Source organism: Rhodamnia argentea, chromosome 11, assembly GCF_020921035.1.
Source record: "Rhodamnia argentea isolate NSW1041297 chromosome 11, ASM2092103v1, whole genome shotgun sequence".
Classification (NCBI taxonomy): domain Eukaryota; kingdom Viridiplantae; phylum Streptophyta; class Magnoliopsida; order Myrtales; family Myrtaceae; genus Rhodamnia; species Rhodamnia argentea.
In genome coordinates this window covers 23,782,308-23,800,379 of record NC_063160.1, presented here as the reverse complement: position 1 = coordinate 23,800,379, position 18,072 = coordinate 23,782,308, and the positions used below count along the sequence as shown (strand labels likewise).

Here is an 18,072-nt window from a genome sequence, read left to right as displayed (position 1 = left end):
CCGCTTGAAGTAAAATAAATTCGAAATCAGATGCACAAACTCTTTTATTCTCCGTATAGCGTTCTATTTCTAGCAATGGTGATTCAATTATTGCTGTCATAATGTTTATAGCGGCTTATATTCCACTCTCTATAGGGGAGCTACACCTTGTTCTGTTCTAGCGCGAGCAACAAATGTATATATGGATGTGAGCCTGAATTGTGTATTGATCTAGAGATTGTTTCGTTCATCTGTTCTTGGTTAGAACTCGCAATCAATGAGAGGATGAAGGTTTTGGCTTATTTTGCTAGAGAGAGAGAGAGAGAGAGAGAAGTGACGAGGGATGAGATGGAGGTGACGATGGATGGTAAAGCGATGGAAGTGGCGCAGTTCGTGGTCATGGCGATCATGGAGGGATGCGCCATTGGATTGACTATCTTGGCCAAGATAAACTCATAAGATAAACTCTGGCGCACCCTATGTGCATTGTGCACCGTTCCAAAGATCAAGAGAACCGCCTTTGACCTGATGCACTCAGTGCTCCTAAAATAACCTCTCTTTTGGTAGATCAATAAATACAATTGCCCAAAAGGTAAAGCAAAGGCTTGGGAAGTTGTCTTCCCTCATGTGTCGATTTGTAACAATCACAGTCTCGAGAAGAGTATAGGTATAAGCCTTCGGGACCATTATTACTCCATATCATCTCCGACAACATTAGCAGCAGCAAACTATCATCAGACAATCCATGATTATCGCTTTCGCCTTGCGGTCCTTTCTTGTTCACCTAGGAGGTTCAAGAAGCATTGCCAGAACGTATGGATCCTGGTAAAGCAGGCGGCCCTAGCAAGTGTGCAACCATATAAGATGGAAAATGATACCTTAAAGCGAAAGCGAAGCATCTCCACTTCCTGTTGATGGCATGAAAAAGGTAGGGACAATCCGTCATATGGCGTGCAACCTAAACGACTAGTGACTCAACCTTGAACCAACTGGCAGCATGATCAGAGAGAGAAACATCTGCTTGCAAACGTTCTTTCCAGTAGGCCTCCAAGCAGACCTCAAGTACCATCATCTATCGGGGGCTGAGTTACTGAAAGATCACAAAGCAGCTTAATCATCAATCAAATGCCACTTGAAATCAGATTCAATAGTCAATGCACAAACTACAAAACATTGACAGAGTAAACCCAAAATGCCGTGCGTATCCATTGCTTCCCACCATGAAAGTCGCCTTCATTTTCTTCTTGATTCGTTTGTGAATCTACGGGAGTAACATTTGTTTGAGCACCTTTCAATTCTGTTCTTTCTTCTTTGGCTGTGCACATTATTTAGGGCCAAAAACAAAACAATCAATCTGCAAGAATGGATGAACCACGACCTTGATATAATGCTTGACCAGCATCGAGGGGAAAGCCCCAACAATGGAAATTAAAATTATCCATCATGAATCTGGCGTATCCTGAGGAAAGTAAAGCAAAGACTAGGGAAGTTGTCTTCCCTCTCGAAGGAAATATGGACTTATATCGATCTCGGTCACGAGAAGCAAAATTCCATGTCAAACTAGTCATCGCCATTACATGTCCAGGTGTTAACAGTGTGTCCTCCATCTTGACGGATATAAAAATTATATCGAGCAACAAATTGCTAGAACAGTCAACATTAGCACATTAGGACAAGGAAGAAAGAGACCTAATTCAAAGAATCGCGGTTCTTATCATCACTGTGAAAGTTCTTGTAGCCTTGTGAGCAATGGCCCAACTTCAACTTGGTGAAACCTCAGGTATCGCACATGAGAATTTGAAATGGAAGTAGTCCAACAGATGAGGATTGGCAGAAAGGAGAAAGCACTTCAGGGCAAAAGTTCACTGATTTGAGATGCAACTCACTGAGTTTCTTCATGGAGCACTTCGAAGATGTCAAGGCAAGAACCTGAATTTTTCGGAAACCCTGCCTCGTAAGCGGGGCTGTTAAAATCTCAAATGTGCTTTGATTATTATTCAAAGTAAATGTTCTTTTCGTAAGAAGGTTAAATCAATTTAATAAGCTTTTTCTCAGGTGCTACATTCATCCCAACCATCAATCCTCGTTGAGATACAATGGAGGCACCGAGGGGGCTAGAGTGTCTTTCTCTGCTTTTCGATCTATGGCTTATGATGACTGAAGCTGCCTCGTGAGAGTTACCTCGTTCGCTGTCGGCCTTTCGATTTAGCAAACCTCGTGGCCATTTAGAAGAAAAAAAAAAAAACTTTCGTTCTTTTTTTTCTTTTCCGTCTGAACTGATCTTTGCTGAGTATCCACATAATTTCTGACCAGAACGTTTAATCCGTTATGAAACGTTTAGTGCTATGAGGGTAGCTATGATGTCATGGAAATCAAGCTGTGCTCCTTTTATTTATTTATTCAACATTAAGTGCAAAAGGATGGAAACTCTGCGGAGATGTTCATCCCAAAGTTAGCCCTCTCTCTCGAGCATCGAATGTGTCATGGCGGCACTTCGCACGAGTTTCATCGTTGTGGTGCAGAAAGTTTTTTGACCGTTGAAACTTGGAAGAATCAAGTCAAACTTCTTTGCAGTATCACAAGCCGCATCGGACGGCCAAGAAGACTTTTCTTTCGTTTTTGGGTCACATTGGCGTTGTTCTTGAGTCAGAGCAAGCCCTTGTTATTTTTAAAACCATTCTTAGATGAATTTATCGCCAAAAAAGAACCTTTGGTCATATATAAAAAGATATCGGCAGCCCATAAACTTCAGTTTCACTGCGCTATGTCCTCCTCAGACTTTTTATTTGTTTAATGTGATATTTGAACTATTCTTCGACATTCAATGTATTTCTTTTGTTTGATCAATCTTAAGAGCAGGAAGCAATCCCATATTCCTATAAAGAGTAAACATTTATGGCACATTAGCTTTTGAAGAGGTCCCTATTTTCTGGAAGAAATCCAACATTCAATCCTCCTCTCTAGTTCTTTTCAAATTGTAATATTTATCTACTCCCTCAATGCTAATCAGTCCTAAACATTTTTCTGTTCTGTCAAATTTATACAATAACCATCCATTTCTCATTTAGGCACTGTTTTGTTTCATGAAAAATGAATAATTTGATAAATATTTTCTTTAAAATGATCATTTATATCATTTGCAAACATAAATAAATGAAAATACTTTTCATCTTCCACGAAAATGTTTAGCTGTAAATTATGGTGATAATAAAAAAAAATTCGCAGGCTAATTGTTTCAAGCGATACAAACAGGTCGTTTATGGAAAAATATTTTTCAAATCATTCATTTTCTTCGAACGAACAAAGCCTTCAATAAAACTCTCAATCCTCTCCTCTGGTCTCTATGATCAAAACTTCTTGCAATAGATGTTCCTCTTAGAAATCAATGATTTGACAATGTAACTAAGATCGTGCCTTTTTCTCCCTTCTTCTTGCTTTTTCTTCTTCATCTATTTTTTTTTTTTTTCCTTCTTGTTTTGATTGTTTTTCTTTTGATATATGTGTTTTTAGCTTAATTTCCTCGTCGGGATCTCTAGGCATATTCTTTTTTCAAAATTTTGAGGGTGATATGTGATTGAAGAAATTTATACATTGATTGTATATATTTTTCGTTCTCAATTATGTGCAAGTTCTTGACAATGTTGGTTGAGATGCATGAAATGAAAAAAAATGGTCTCATAGTGCTCAGATACCGGAGGGTAGAGTCAAAAAACAGTGCATGAAGAAATGGCATAATCATTTGAGACCTGATCTCAAGTTCTTGCCCATAATTTGCTATTGCTCTAGGATCTACCACCATTATACCTTCCATTATATGAAATTATGTTGACCGTTATACTCATTTAGTCATGTATTCATAGAACATTCCAATTTGATAAATGAATCGCATACATAGGACGTATATCTAAAGATAGATATATGATATTCATATAAATTAAAGGATATGAACATTCAACAATCATTGTGATTTTCCATTTTGATTTATCATAAATTAATGCCATAATCACACCTTCCATACACACCACAATTGAGGATATGTGTTTCTTTTAATACCTGTCCACAGAAAAAAAAAAATTATTTTCTTATTTTTAACTAACGCATGTCGCCTGGTGCGTGGAACTCGTGACTCCATCTCTTTCTTTTATCCTTATTAAGTTTTGGGTTGATTGACTTCTTAAAGTTTGCTGATATACTACTTATCGTGCGTCATTTAGTCCATATGCGACAACTCACAAGCATGCATGGGGACGAGTGCCCATGCGAAACCATGCTTTACAAGCAGGGCTGTGAAAATCTCAAAAGATGCTTTCATTCTCATGAAACGTATTTTTTTTTTTTCTAATTTTTAGTGATGACGAAATTGGATGATCCCTTCGTGCGTTTCCATGCTCTGGCTGGGCAGCTATTTAAGAACAAAACAAAAGGTTAAGTCTTCCATTTAACACACAACATACAACTATTAAATTGCCCACAAAAAATTAGGAATACACCACAATTAAGCCTTACCTGAATAAGAGCCAAAATTATATTAGAAGGATGTAAACACATTCACTATCAATTTCCCTCTTTTTTTTCTTTTAAAGAAACTTCACCATAATATATATCAAGAGAACATTTTACACCTGCTTGTAAATACAAATACTTTGTACCATATTTGATCGATTAAGACTGAAAATCAAATAATGATCGATTCTATTAATGAAGTGTAATCAAAGACACATTACCAAAATTAAGACTTCGCCAAAAACCCAAACTCACAAAACCCTAGAGTAAGTTTTTCCATCTCTCCTCCTCCTCTTTTTCTTCTTCTTCTTCTTTTTCGCTTGGCTCCTATCATTTTCCTAGCAGAAGGACTCGTGGAGCATAGAAGAAGACAAGATCCTGAGTCAGGCACACAAGCAGATTGGGAACAAATGAGCCGAGATAGCCAAGAGAATGCCTAGAAGGACAAAGAATATCATAGAAAACCACTAGAACGCCCCCAAGCGCAAGCAATCTCCTCCGAAATGGTTAGCACTGGCTTGTGGTCGTGACCACGGCAACGGCCGCTGCCACGAGACCAAGAGGCGATCAGTGTCCTTGTTGGCAACAAACGTTTTTTGTGGCTCAAATGGATAGCCTGAAGTGGCCAACCACCCCTAACAGGAGCTGGAGCGCCATCACTACCATCACCCGCCGCTGCCAACCCAGAGGCCAGCCAGTGGTGACTTTGAGTTCCGATAATTGATGGGAATGGGAATCTTGGGCTTTATCATGTCAAGTACCATCACCATCACTATCATCAGGTGCTGAGCGAGGGTGGTGGTAATACGAGGGAAGAGATGTGATAATGAACGCGATTGGACTTGGAGATGGATGGTGATAGCCACCACCACCGTCGCCATCATCACCATAATGTCCATCACTGTCGGGAGATCAAGGAGCTAAACTTGATCAAGATGATTGCTCACCAAAGTGGCTAATTCCGAATTCGCGAATACCCTAGTAGGTAATCAAGGACCCTTATGTTAGAGCTGCTTCTCAACTGTATTATTCGTGTTACATCTTTTGTGCTTTCTAGGTTGCCTATCTGAAACCTAATGTTTTTGTTGTTCTAGTTATACTATGCGGATAGAGACTTCTCCGAAGAGCTTTGCTTGACTTCGTTTTTGTATGATTCGACGATCCTTGTTCCTCGCTTTCACCTTGTGGTCCTTTGTTATTCATCATCGAGGTTGAAAAGGCACTGCCAGAAGGTATGGATCCAGGTGAAGCAGGCGGTCCTAGCATGTATGCAACCATATAAGATGGAAAATGATACCTTAAAAGCGAAAGCGAAAGCAAAAGCAGCTAGAGAAAACTCTAAACAACAACTAGTAAACCTTAAGCCCACAGTATGATCAGACAGAGAAAAATCTACTTGCAAAAGTTCTTTTCAGTTGGCCTCCAGGCCGAAGTACCATCATCAATCGGTAGCTGACTTACCCATAGATCAGAAAGCAGCTTAATCGTCATTGAATGCCCCTTGAAATCATGTTCAAGAGTCAATGCATAAAACACGACATAGGCACGCACTTTATTGAGGGCCAAATATAAGAATGATCAATCTGCGGGTATGGATGGCCCATGGCCTTGATATAATGGCTGACCAGCATTGAGGGAAAAGCCTCAACATTGGAAATAAGAATTATCCCATCATAAGCCTAGCGCATCCTAGAAGGCAAAGCAAAGGCTTGGGAAGCTGTCTTCCCTCTCGAAGATATCTGGACTAATATCGATCTCGCTCACGTGAAGGGTATAGGTATGAGCCTTCACAAAGTGCACGCCCCTGAGACAATTCCATGAATTATGTCGTGCAACAGATTGCTAGACCATTTAACATAGCATATCAGAACTAGCATGAAAGAGACCTTCGAAGAATTGCCATTTCTTTTCATCAACTGTGAAGTTCTCCCACCTTCAACTTCGTGAACCTCAGACATATCACACGTGAGAAGGCAAAATGAAAGTAGTCCACGGATGAGGATTGGCATAAAGGAGAAAACTCTTTGGGGCAAAAGTTCACTGATTTGAGATGCAACTCCCGAGCTTCTTCATAGAGCACCTTTGACCAAGCTTCTATAACCAAATATCATGACTCTCATCATTCAGGCAATTCCAGTTTGCCTGACTCAAGAACAGACAAGGCCACCAACCAACTGCAACTGTTCCGGAGATGGACTCGTGTGTAGAATTGACAACATTTCACAGTGCCATTGGACTTGCTACAGCTTTTATTCGGAGCATTTGAGTCTTGCAAATGTCAAATAGCCGGTATGGCCTTTGGCTTCAGCAGAAGGCCTTGCCATGATAGTTGAACTGATGCTCTCCTGCTTGTTGCTTCCTTCACTAGTCTGTCTTCTTTTGCATGGAGGCTGCTGACTAGGGCTGCCTCCGTGACCTTGCATACTATCATTCTTGACCTCCCGGACTTCATATGCGCGAAGAAGCACGTCAAAGGTCCGTATGTCTAGACACATGAAACAGACACATGGTCATTAATGTGAAATATATCCACCAAAATGAATTACCTAGAGACAAGGGAAATCCTGTATAGCCATCTCAATGCACCAAAAAATATCTAAACATGGAAGAGTTGGTAGAAATGAAATCATTTACCAGTAAAGTTCATCCTAAGTGCTTCACATGAGCGCTGCACTTGCTCAATGCAGGGTGAGAAAGAGCATAAAGTGGCGTCTGGTTTCAGCATTTTTGCAGCCGACACTATGACCAACCAAGGTTGCGGTAGATCCAAGAACACAGCATCGGCCATGCCACAAAGTTCGTCAGGAAATCCCTTTCCCTGGATGTCCCTAACCCCAACAGTGACCACGCTGCTCACTCCTGTTCTCTCAAAGTCCTCCCTATCGGAAAGGTCAAGCCAGCGTGTTTAGAGATTATAAAGGGCAATAGAGTTTCGAGTTTTCAAGCAATTAACCAGAAACTCCTCTAGCAAATTCTTAATGTTTGAAATAAAAAAAACTCTCAAATTCAGGCCCGATTACACAGCTATGACTTCACCCATGACAATTAACCACAAGCATATCTATGTCATAATGCAATTTTTTCCCTTTTTCTACCTATCAGTCATTAGCATTCAAACAACATTGTGACTCAGACCCTTCCAAACCCTGTTCCTTCTTTTCTCCAGTACTGATATAAATCCTTTCTTGTCCTGTCTAATAACTGTAGAAGCTTCTATAGAGGCAAATGGAAGACATTAAGAAAACAGTGAACAATTGCACATGCATCACTTTGGTTTAGCTTAAAGGATCTCAGGGAACAACATAAGAAAGCCAATATACTGAATTTCATAACAAGGAATCACCAAACCTATTTGACAAAAGTAACCACAGAATCTAAGAACCAAAAGATCAAGCCGGCCAAAAAACAGCAAGGCACACCCATTTCCAAAATGTAAGGCACGCCACCGTAATGAGTATTCATGAATATTACCTAGCAGACGCAGCTCTTTGTTCATGAAAATCAAATGTATACACATGACCGGTAGGAGCCACCGCCCTGGCGAGTGAGGTCGTTAATGACCCGCTTCCCGTTCCCGATTCGAGAACCAGACATCCAGGAACTATTTCCAAGTACATGATCACGAAGCTGATGTCCGTGATGTAAAGGATTTGAGTCCTGTGGCTCAGTACCAGAGTCCACAACTCCGGAGACGGAGCCAGCAAGTAGACATATCCGCTCTTGTTGCTATACACCTTGGATCCGAAGGGCCTCCCGACCCAATCGGAATGCTTGAACACGCCGAAACGGTTCTGGAAAACCGACCCCTCGCTCACGTTAACGGCCTTCATGGTATCGTGTCTCTCGTACACAATCACCAAATCTCCATCTGCAATCGTCTTATTGAAGGATAGTTTCTTCGAGGGGTCAAGAGCCAACATTTTGTCGTTGAAGATCTCGATACGCTTATCGCAAATCAACACGGATAATTACCTGAAAGAGCATGAAGCACAAGCATTGGCTTAACTCGCATAATGTCGCACATGGCGCGTATGTGAGATAACTACTTGTGATTGTGACGGTGAAGAGCTCTTCCAGCGTCGAGCACCGTCGACGGCAGGGAGCTCGACGCCCTTTGAGCTCCATCGCGTGGGCGAATGCCACTGAATTCGCCGCCGTCTATGAGATACGGCTCATCGAGGGAGACTGAACGGAACTCGCGCGTCATCGAGCTCCGTCCAGCGACAGCTGCAATCGCGAGACAGAGGGAGACGGAGACCTAGATGGACGTGGAGAGTGAGAAACAGAGAGATAGAGACGCACCCAGAGGCGGCTACGGAGGCCGGCGACGGCAGTGGTCGCGGTTGTGTTGGCGGCGGCGGCGGCCGAATTAGATTCGGGTTGAGAGGAGGAAAGATCGGGCTTTTAGATGGGTTTTTGTGTTTTTCTTCTTAATTTTTCGTGGTAATGTTGGAGTTACGTGCGGGGTAAAGTTAGGTGAGTTAAACAATGAGAAATTGGGAATAACCCATCAATTATTGTTTGTAAAAAAACTCAACGACAGTTAAAGAAAAAAAAGGATTTATCTGGAGTCTACCTCAAGATATCGGGAAAAGTGTTAAAAAAGTCCTAAACATATTACATTAGTGCCAATTCAGCTCTAAACATTTTTTTGGTGTCAATTCAATCCTAAACCTTTTGTATTTGTGCTAATTAAATCCTAACTCTTTTATTAGTGTCAATTTAGTCCTAAACCTTTTACAATAGTACCAATTTAGTCCTAAAAATTTTGCATTTATGTTAATTGAGTCAATTCGGCAAATTTTGATTAGAAATCACTGGTATGAACGTTAATTATTCTACGTGGCACGATTGACGCTAACGTAGATATTTTTTAAATTTTTTTTATATTTTAAATAATTTTTGAAAATAATTTTGAAAAAAACTAAAAAATGCTTTAAATTTTATTTAAATTATTAAAATAATATTAAAAAAATTTCCAAGTTAGCGCTAGCCGTGCCATGTAAGACAATCGATATCCATGTCGGCGGTTTTCCGTCAAAATTGGCCAAATTAACTCAATTGGTATAAATATAAAAGATTTAGGACCGAATTGACAACAATACTGAAGGTTTATGACTAAATTAGCACCAATAAAAGGTTTAGGACTTAATTGGCACAAATGCAAAAGGTTTAGGACTTAATTGGCATCAAAAAAAGGTTTAAGACTGAATTGGCACTAATGCAATAGGTTTAGGACTTTTTTGACACTTCTCCCTCAAGATATCTCAAGTCCCAAAGGTAACCATGGTACTTCATAAATTTTCAATATCAAATATCATTTTCCATGTAACCAAAGGCCATGCATTCTTTCAATTACTCTGTAATTTAGTATAAACTAGTTATTATCATGATGATCATGAAATTCAATTCTATAATCACATTTTTGACGGATGGAAAGCATGTTGGAGTTTACTCCGTTGCTCGAATCTCTTCCCTTTCACATGTTTTGATCATATCTGACAAACTTCCTTCTTATCAATATTCACGTTAGAAGAAAGATTTCAAGTCTAAATAGATACATTGTTCGATTGACGGAAATAGAGTTTATCGTTAGGACAAATCATCTAGACGGACGGGGCAAGTTCAACCCACATGGGGGATGAGCCGGTCGCGTAGAGGATACTTTGCCAAGAGATGAAAAGGTCATGGTCAAATTTAAGGTAAAATTACAAATAATGGCGCATTCATTTTCTAAAATAAGGGTCCGAAATAGATCTTGTTTCAAATAAAGATTTTAAATGGATATTGTTTCAAATAAGGGTTTGAAGTGGTCATATCAATCTACAAAAAAAGCCTTTTGCGAATTTGTTGGGGGCATTTTCGTCATCAACTTTTTTTTTAATTCTTTTAATTTTTTTCTTTAGTTATTTGTCTTTTTGTTTTATAAAAATAAAAAAATAAACATAGGCGGGACTCCCGCTTGTGATGCAACGGCCATTATTGTTGGGGTGCCAACGACTCTACCACCAAGGACGAGGGCCAATAGGCCCTTGCTAGAGCACGGAGAGAGGGCCGCGACCCTCTCCTAGATCCGGGTGTGGGTCGCCGACTCTTGCCTAGGTTAGAAGGAGGATCGGCGACCTTCGCCCGGATTTGGGACTTTAGACTATAGCGAGGGCCTGCTGGCTCTCGCCGAGGCATCGATGACCTCGACAACAAACACCGACTATCTGTGTTTCCTCTTTTTTATTTTATTTTTATTTAATGAAAAACTGAGTTAAAATTGTATATTGACAAAAATGCCTTTGATCAGCCGGAATATTTAGGTCGCGCATGGTAACCATTATATTCCGAAAAATTGATTATAATTAAAATGACTTTTTTCTGATTATATTCCCGAATAAGTTTTAGAGAATCAAAATGTGTTTGATAACCGCAAATAAATTTTATTTCGAAAAACTGTTTCTCTTCTTAATTTTTTTTTATTTAAGTCAAATAACTATATAGTTACTTTGTAAAATTTCATCATAAATTGAAGAATAATTTCCAATACACACTAAAATAATTTAAAATACATTATTTTTTTAGGATGTCATAAATGAAACATAAATTTTAATACATGACATTTGAAGTTCATTTAAAGCACAGGACAATTCCCTTATCAAGAACTCATTTTTTTTCCTTTCAATGATGCGTTGTCTAAAATATATACAAACATAGCAGCCAAATAACCAAATTATCCATTGACAAAAAAAAATTTATATTATCCTCCTTGATACGAAGTTCAAGTCCTTCAGTATCATTTTATAGCTTTTGTCCTAAATTCAAGTGGGTGTTTTATTCCAAATTCGCGTCTTGATGGTCACATTTTGTAGTATGGCTACGAGTATAGATATTATCATCTGCATGTTGGATGCCCTTATCTTCTACGACATTTTTTGCAAAAGAGTGAAATCAGTGAAATATAGGAAATTTAGGCCCAAATTTATGAAAATGAGGTCAAACTAGCCTAATCTAAACTTCTTCTATTTTTAGGGACTAAATTTTTTTGTGATTTTTTAAAAAATTTCCAATTTTTTCTAATTTATTTTATTTTATTTTATTAGGATAAGAGAAAAGTGACAAGAGAACTGAAAGGGAAAAGTGAGAAATGTGAAATTTATTCTGTTTTGTGATTTTTATAAGTGATTCTTTTTTTCAAAATCAACTTTTTTTTTAGTTCTGTATTTTACTCTAAAACTAATTCTAGGATCATAATCAAATCTATTGGCATTACCAAACGCAATTCTCATTCTTTTTTGTTTCCAAAATTAGAATCGAAAAATGAGAACAGTTACCATGCATGCCCTTAGCCGATCGGCGAGGTCAAGTCTTATTTGAAACGGGCATGACCACTTTAAGCCCTTTTTGAAACAAGTAAGACACTTCATATTCTTATTTGAGAAAATGAGAGCATTTCGAACCCTTAATTGAAATTTTTTCCTAATTTAACAACCCAATTACCGAATGTCAAGAAACCAAGAAGAGCAACTCCTCCAATTTGCTTCAACACGAGGGTTTGAAAAGAGTTGAGGGGGTGAGAAAAAGTGGGGTGGTGAGATAAGCTGGTGCTCTTTTGGCCCTTTACTTGAATCTCCATTGGATAAAATTAACCATCTCCTCTCTTCTACCCTTCTTCCTCATCATCCCTTCACGCACGCAACCAGACTATTTCTGCCCAAACCTATCTATTTTGAGACACGACCTTTAGCTGCTGCTGCTTCTGCTTCTAGCCCTTAATAGCCTCAATACTCTGTTTCTCTGTCTTTGGATGAAAGAGGAATACCGGGGCATGTGCAATGGAGATCCTTCGCATAGTAATGTTTGGATAGACTCACTTTCCTGCACATTGATCGCCAATTGACAAGTGAGAGAGAGCCTAATTAGTAGAGCTACACCAAATTCCCTCAAAGAAGTTTAGGAGGCATTCATTTCCCTAAGGCAGGTGTTTGCATTTATTGCAGTTTCGCTGGAGTCGATAGGAGACTTACCTTCAAAATATATCCAGATCCATGGAAGAGATGAGCACTCCATCATCTTCCCAATGTACATCCTTGGCTTTTGGATCCTTTCCTATTAGCTCAAGAGGCGCTTCTAGTGGAGGTGGGGACTGCAGGGAAAAAAACATAATTCAACAACCATAGAAGGTATCGTACGTCAGTTCCTGGTTCATCTTGGCCCCCATACGTTTTCTGAGAGACTAGTTCCTGGAGACAGGACGGGGGGCGAGCTTTCACTGTTGAAAGAAAAGTAGTTTGCGGCGAATGAGAGGCCAGTTGATCTCCCGGAAGAAAGGATGTTGCTTGATTTCATTGGCGCCAGTATTTGATCCAAGCCGGGATGCAGGATCTCTCCATAACAACGCATAGATGAGTTGTCTGGCTGCAAGACTTACCCGGAGTGTGAAATAAGGATTCAGTTCATCAAATTCTCCCACGTGAATGCTAAAACAAATGCCGAGCATAACAAGTAATTAACATATTTAGGTGGAAGATGGCTGTGAAAGTCCAAAGGGAAGCATAGTCAGACTTCACTAAAAATCTTTCTGTCGAAGAAGACGAAAATCCATAGCATGTTAAGAAGTAGATTGGATGATGTTGAGAGAACACTAAGCCCATCAACAGGTGGAAGTATGTTTTCCTTTAATGTCTCATATAGATGAAGTTCATGCTGGAATGCTACTTGGGAATGTTAGATCCTTGTGCAAGATGTTGGCAAATGTCTTCTGCCTGTTCTTTCCTCTAAAAGGCGTCCGCCCGTATAGCATCTCGTACAATAAGATGCCTGAATGTATGAAACAAATAAGTCAATCAGAAATTGATGCAACCGCTGTCATGACCTATCAAATGAAGAGTACAAAGTGAGGTCGTCTACAAAATTGATGTACTTACCAATGGCCTATCAATCGATAGCATTGCTATGTCCCGCCCCCGTTATAATTTCCTGAAAAGACAAATCGAGTTCAACTTGTGAATGTCAGAGCAACCGTGCTCAGGTATAACTGAAGCCTTAATTGGAGGATTAAACAATGCATGCTGAACAATTAAGAGGACTTTCCGTGTGTAAAGGAACTACTTATGCAGTTACTCAATAATATGAACAAAGTTAAAAATAAAAAAGGCGTGGAGATCCATCATACAAGTGCAATGTACTCTTCGGTTCCGACAAAGGAATTGGATTGTGTTACTGGTTCGGCAACGAACATCGGTGGTGGCTGACTCCTTGGTCTTGTTCTATTTTTGGGAGGCGGACGGTGTAATATATGTAAAAAAGAAAAAGAAAAAGAGAATATAAACGGATGGGCCTCACCTGCGCCTTTCCTCTTTTGATTTTCCTCTCCCATGGGCCCGTGCCTACACAGGCCCATTTTCACATGAACAAACTTGGGGAAGGAGGAAGAAAAGAGCAATAAAAGAGGACAGAGTTGAAGTCCCGCAGAGAGAAAAGCGCGGGAGGGAGGGTTGGACCAGAGGGTGAGAGCGTTGGTGAGTTAGCGAAAGGGGGCTGAAGGAGGAGCCACAGGCTCCATCGCCCGTTGCCGCCGTCTCGATCGCGCCCGCCCGACCAGTCGCCTCAACCAAAGCCGTTCGACGACCACCACTAGCCCAGCATCCTCCCGCCTCTGAACAGGCAAGCTTGAGTCCCTTATCCTGTCCTGTTCCCCGTAGGAACTGTGACTGGGCATGTCCTCTTCGTCGTATATGCATGTTAGGTTTCGAAAGGACCGACCCTCGTTCGTTTTCCATGTGCCGTTCGTCGTTCGTTTCGCAGCCTAGATGCTAGTTCGGCATCTTGATTGGATTAAACATTTTGCAGGGCACCACGAAGGGTTCGACGGATGGCTGTTGAGGCCTTTGGACAACAAGCGCAGGTCGCTTATGGACGGCCACTGGTGGAGGTGTTCTCGGTGGTGCTGCGCTTGAACAACCCTGGCGGCAAGCTGTACGGCATAATCACAGTCGACGACGGCGCGCGTTGTCAATACATCTACAACCGAAAAAGCCAAAAAAGAGATGAGGGCGATAGCGGTTCGGCAGCTTTGTTGAACGGCCCAGCCGGAGGCATCTGTGCCCTTGATAGCTTTATCATTGATGTGGATCTCATGGATGACATCAAAGGGCTGATCTCATGGGACGATTACCTTCTCACTAATGTGTATGACAGTCTCTTACAGGAGAAGATCAATGGAAACACGGGTTCGGCGATAGTGAAGTACACCGTGTTTCGTGCTGCAGTGCAAGCTATTGTGGAAGTCATACTCTTTAATGGAGATGGGAATGACCCTGCCTATGTTTATGGACAGATTACTGCTCACAATACCAACTTGACAAACGAAAGTACCCTCTTTCAGAAGACTCTGGACGAGAACAGAAGAGTAAGTCCTGGGGAGCACATTCCTTTGTCGAGATCTGTAGTAGCTGTGCCATTGAGCTCCTCCCTCATAGTTGGGGCGAATCTGTCTGTTCACAATGGGTACAAACGTGAGAGCGAAAGGGAGATCGCCAAGGGCACTGCAGAGTTCCCTGCTCAATGCTCTGGTACATTTGAAAGGGATATTTGGGCAAAGTACGGTATGATCCGAGTGAAGGTCACTTGGACTTTAGATATGTAAAATTCATATGCTGCCAATTAAAGCTGTATGGCTGAGTGAACTGAATAAGCAAAGGGATGTGTGTATCTTAGTGTAAGCCTATTGCTGATTATACTTTGTGGATGTTGGAGCTGCTTTTTTTAATATGATCTTTTGAGGGCTATTCTTGACTTCAAAGTTAGGAGTCATACTTCATTACTGGCGTGTAATATCAAGAAGGATAAAATTGTGACATCTTTATGTTACTTAATCGCTGCGTTTGAATCTTTGGCCCTTCTTGTCGGGTTTGCAAACGAGCCATTGTTTCAGTATTCTAGACATATTGCCAGCAAGTTGGCTTGTCCTATTTTCAGCTTTTATAGTGGTGCAGGAATCTGCGTTCTCTGTCTCTTGCAGCATAAAAGGTCTAAAGCTTCAGGCGCTCTGATCTTGCATGGTTAGCTGTTGATCACCTGTTTGAATTATATCGTTGAAGTTCTGATCTAGTTGTCCTGGATGGCTCCTTGACATCCTTTATTTGCCTGCTAATATTAACTGGAGTATGCAGTGCTCCAAGTTTACTAAAAGGAAAACATACACGCCATATGTTATGGACAAGACCATCTGGATGCTTGATTGAATTCCTTCAAGGTTGTTCGACTGTTTGTTGACATTGCTATATTTGGTGCACAGATTAGCAGAGAAAGTGGGTTTCTTTAATTTCATGTTTGATGCTGCATTCAGTGAAAATAAAGGTGGATTAAGCCTCGAGCATTTACTTTCTGCAATTCAGCCCATTTGAACATGTTTTAGGTTTAGATCTAGTTCAGCTTCTGTACTCATTGGCGCCTGATGGTGTCATATTGAAATTGATGTGTATTACATGATGCTCACGAGATGACTGTTTGCCTGTGTCCTTACGTGACTTCTTGCTAGTTTTTCAGCAAAATGCTCCCTGGCTTTTCAACTTGGAAAAAATTTGCACAAAGACGGGATCTTTTACTAGACAATATTCTAATTCAAAACATCCAGTGGGTGGAATTGTTACTTCATAGTACCTTCTTATGAAACAGTTGGACGTCATGCTTAAACCTGAATAAGAGTTTATGTCCCCATTTGTGAGTCTGCGGCCGTTCAATCACGATCAGAGGCTAGTCCAACTGCCATCTTTGTTTCCACCCTGGTTGACATTACGAGGCAATTCTTTGAAGGGGGTACTGCTTCCTCCATTTGTCGGATGCCTATAGCAGGGTTGTCCTGCTCGCTGAAGCAAACTCTCTTTTGCTGGATCTGTCAGTTTAGGAGCATGAAGTATTAGGCGATGACCGAAGACAGCCAACAGCCTGGATGATTCTGGCCAACTCCTCTTGTTGGCCAGGAACCTTCATTGTATATGGTAATTTGAAATTCTAGGATCTGCGTCCTAACAGAATTGCAGGATCGCATGACATGAATATTGAGGAAATTGTCGGACATCCGCGGAGTAGGTTTGCATGTGTGGAACCTAGAATGATCTTTGACTGGTTCACCATAGCATTGCTTCGTAATGGTTGCAGCCAACTGAGCATTCTACATGGGGATTGCCAGAAAAGACTGTTGGCCAGTTTCTGCTACATAAGTTCGGGCCTATATGAGAGGTTGAGAGATGAGCAGCGTAGTCAACGGCTCTTTGTTGTCGTGGTGACAACATCCCCGAGTCATTTCCACCAATCAATGTGTTGGATTTTTGTTTCTTTTCATCAATAGAGATGGGGAAATTTCACAGTCAAAACCAACAAACTGCGATGCGCTCCCTCCTCGAATTTGGATGCAAATCAACCAGCTTTGTTTTCATCGGTCAAGTCATTCAAAGCATGTTATTGCTGTGTGGCGAACGACGGTACCAGGAGAACCCGTAGTTGCACTGCAATTTCACCCGATGCTACTTGCTTGGTGTTGTTAGAAACGAGCAGAAACATGGGGATATGAGTTTGTTTCTTGTGTCAAGGCACGCAACCCAGAAGTTTCTTCTGCGGCGGTATATGAAGGTTCCTCCCTTCCTAAATGGGACAAGAAAGAGTTTTGGCTTTACATCTCGTGCTGTACCTATGTAATGGTGCCTTTAAGCCATAATCATCTCTCTCTCTCTCTCTCTCTCTCTTCCTTCCGTAAGCAAGAAGGCGTTCATCATCGACTGAAGCATCAAGAGATTTAGAGAGATCTACCATGTTTGAACTCTCCCTCGTAGGCTTCCTGTCCTCACATTTCATCAGTGTCTTCTCTCGAGCATATGATGCCATCCACCTTTACTACAATGCGGGGGGTGACTCTCTCTCTCTCTCTCTCTCTCTCTATATATATATATATATATATATATATATATATATATATATATATATATGACTGCTTATTGAAATAAGTTATAGGGAGGAGAAGCCTGCGGGGAGGGGATTCGTATAAAGTATGTTCCTCTTCAAATGTACCTCAATCTGGTCGGCAAGCAGAATGGCCGAGCTTCCTGCAATTTTGCTCCGAATCTTTTGTTACGGCTTTGGCCTGTAATAAGTTCTGCTATTACCATAAGTTAAGAGTTCTTACAAAATGGATTTTAATGCATAATCCTTCTTTGAAGAACCAGAATAAACTGCATGCATTAGGTGATATGCATTGAAATTAGTTTTTCGACCAACACAATGAGGGAATAAATTGGATGATGTCCTCCCTTTTACTTGAATGCAAAAGGAGAAATATTCTCATTAGGTGCAACAAATATGCAATCCAATTTCATCTTGAGTATCCTTGTGAATTTAGTGAGTCTTTTCTAATTCCGAAATCAAGACCACAATACATGTCAAGGCTTAGCTAGTCAATTGGCTAATTGTTTGCATGACATGGTGTGGAATTTGCTATATTCAAAGAGCAAAATACACTTGACAGAAGATAAAAATTCTGTACTAGTAAGAGTTAAAGGGAAAACGAAATGACGAGCAATTGAACCATAAGGGTCCATCAGAAGACGA

At 40.6% G+C, this 18,072-nt stretch overlaps 2 protein-coding genes and 1 long non-coding RNA gene across 4 annotated transcripts; 1 reads left to right on the top strand and 2 right to left on the bottom strand.

The window, feature by feature from the left end:
- Positions 1-6,302: 6,302 nt before the first annotated feature.
- On the bottom strand, positions 6,303-8,902 carry LOC115751181 (tRNA (adenine(58)-N(1))-methyltransferase catalytic subunit TRMT61A). Of its 2 annotated transcripts, none has more exons than XM_048272795.1 (4): positions 8,526-8,902; positions 7,954-8,454; positions 7,117-7,361; positions 6,303-6,967 (listed from the first exon to the last, which is right to left on the bottom strand). In XM_048272795.1, the coding sequence occupies exons 2-4, from the start codon at positions 8,400-8,402 to the stop codon at positions 6,732-6,734; spliced, it is 930 nt and encodes a 309-aa protein (XP_048128752.1). In that variant the 5' UTR covers positions 8,403-8,454; positions 8,526-8,902; the 3' UTR covers positions 6,303-6,731. The 2 variants fall into 2 exon arrangements, with proteins under 2 accessions (XP_048128752.1, XP_048128754.1); XM_048272797.1 differs by having other exon boundaries at positions 8,785-8,867.
- Positions 8,903-12,948: 4,046 nt separating this feature from the next.
- LOC115751166 lies at positions 12,949-13,863 on the bottom strand. Its single transcript, XR_004016582.2, has 3 exons — positions 13,643-13,863; positions 13,395-13,446; positions 12,949-13,287 (listed from the first exon to the last, which is right to left on the bottom strand). It is a non-coding gene; the product is annotated as an uncharacterized LOC115751166 (long non-coding RNA).
- A 47-nt stretch (positions 13,864-13,910) lies between these two features.
- On the top strand, positions 13,911-15,154 carry LOC115751127. The gene is made up of 3 exons (XM_030688863.2): positions 13,911-14,057; positions 14,095-14,133; positions 14,320-15,154. Exon 3 carries the CDS (start codon positions 14,342-14,344, stop codon positions 15,113-15,115), a length of 774 nt encoding a protein of 257 aa, XP_030544723.1. The 5' UTR covers positions 13,911-14,057; positions 14,095-14,133; positions 14,320-14,341; the 3' UTR covers positions 15,116-15,154.
- The last annotated feature ends 2,918 nt before the right edge of the window (positions 15,155-18,072 follow it).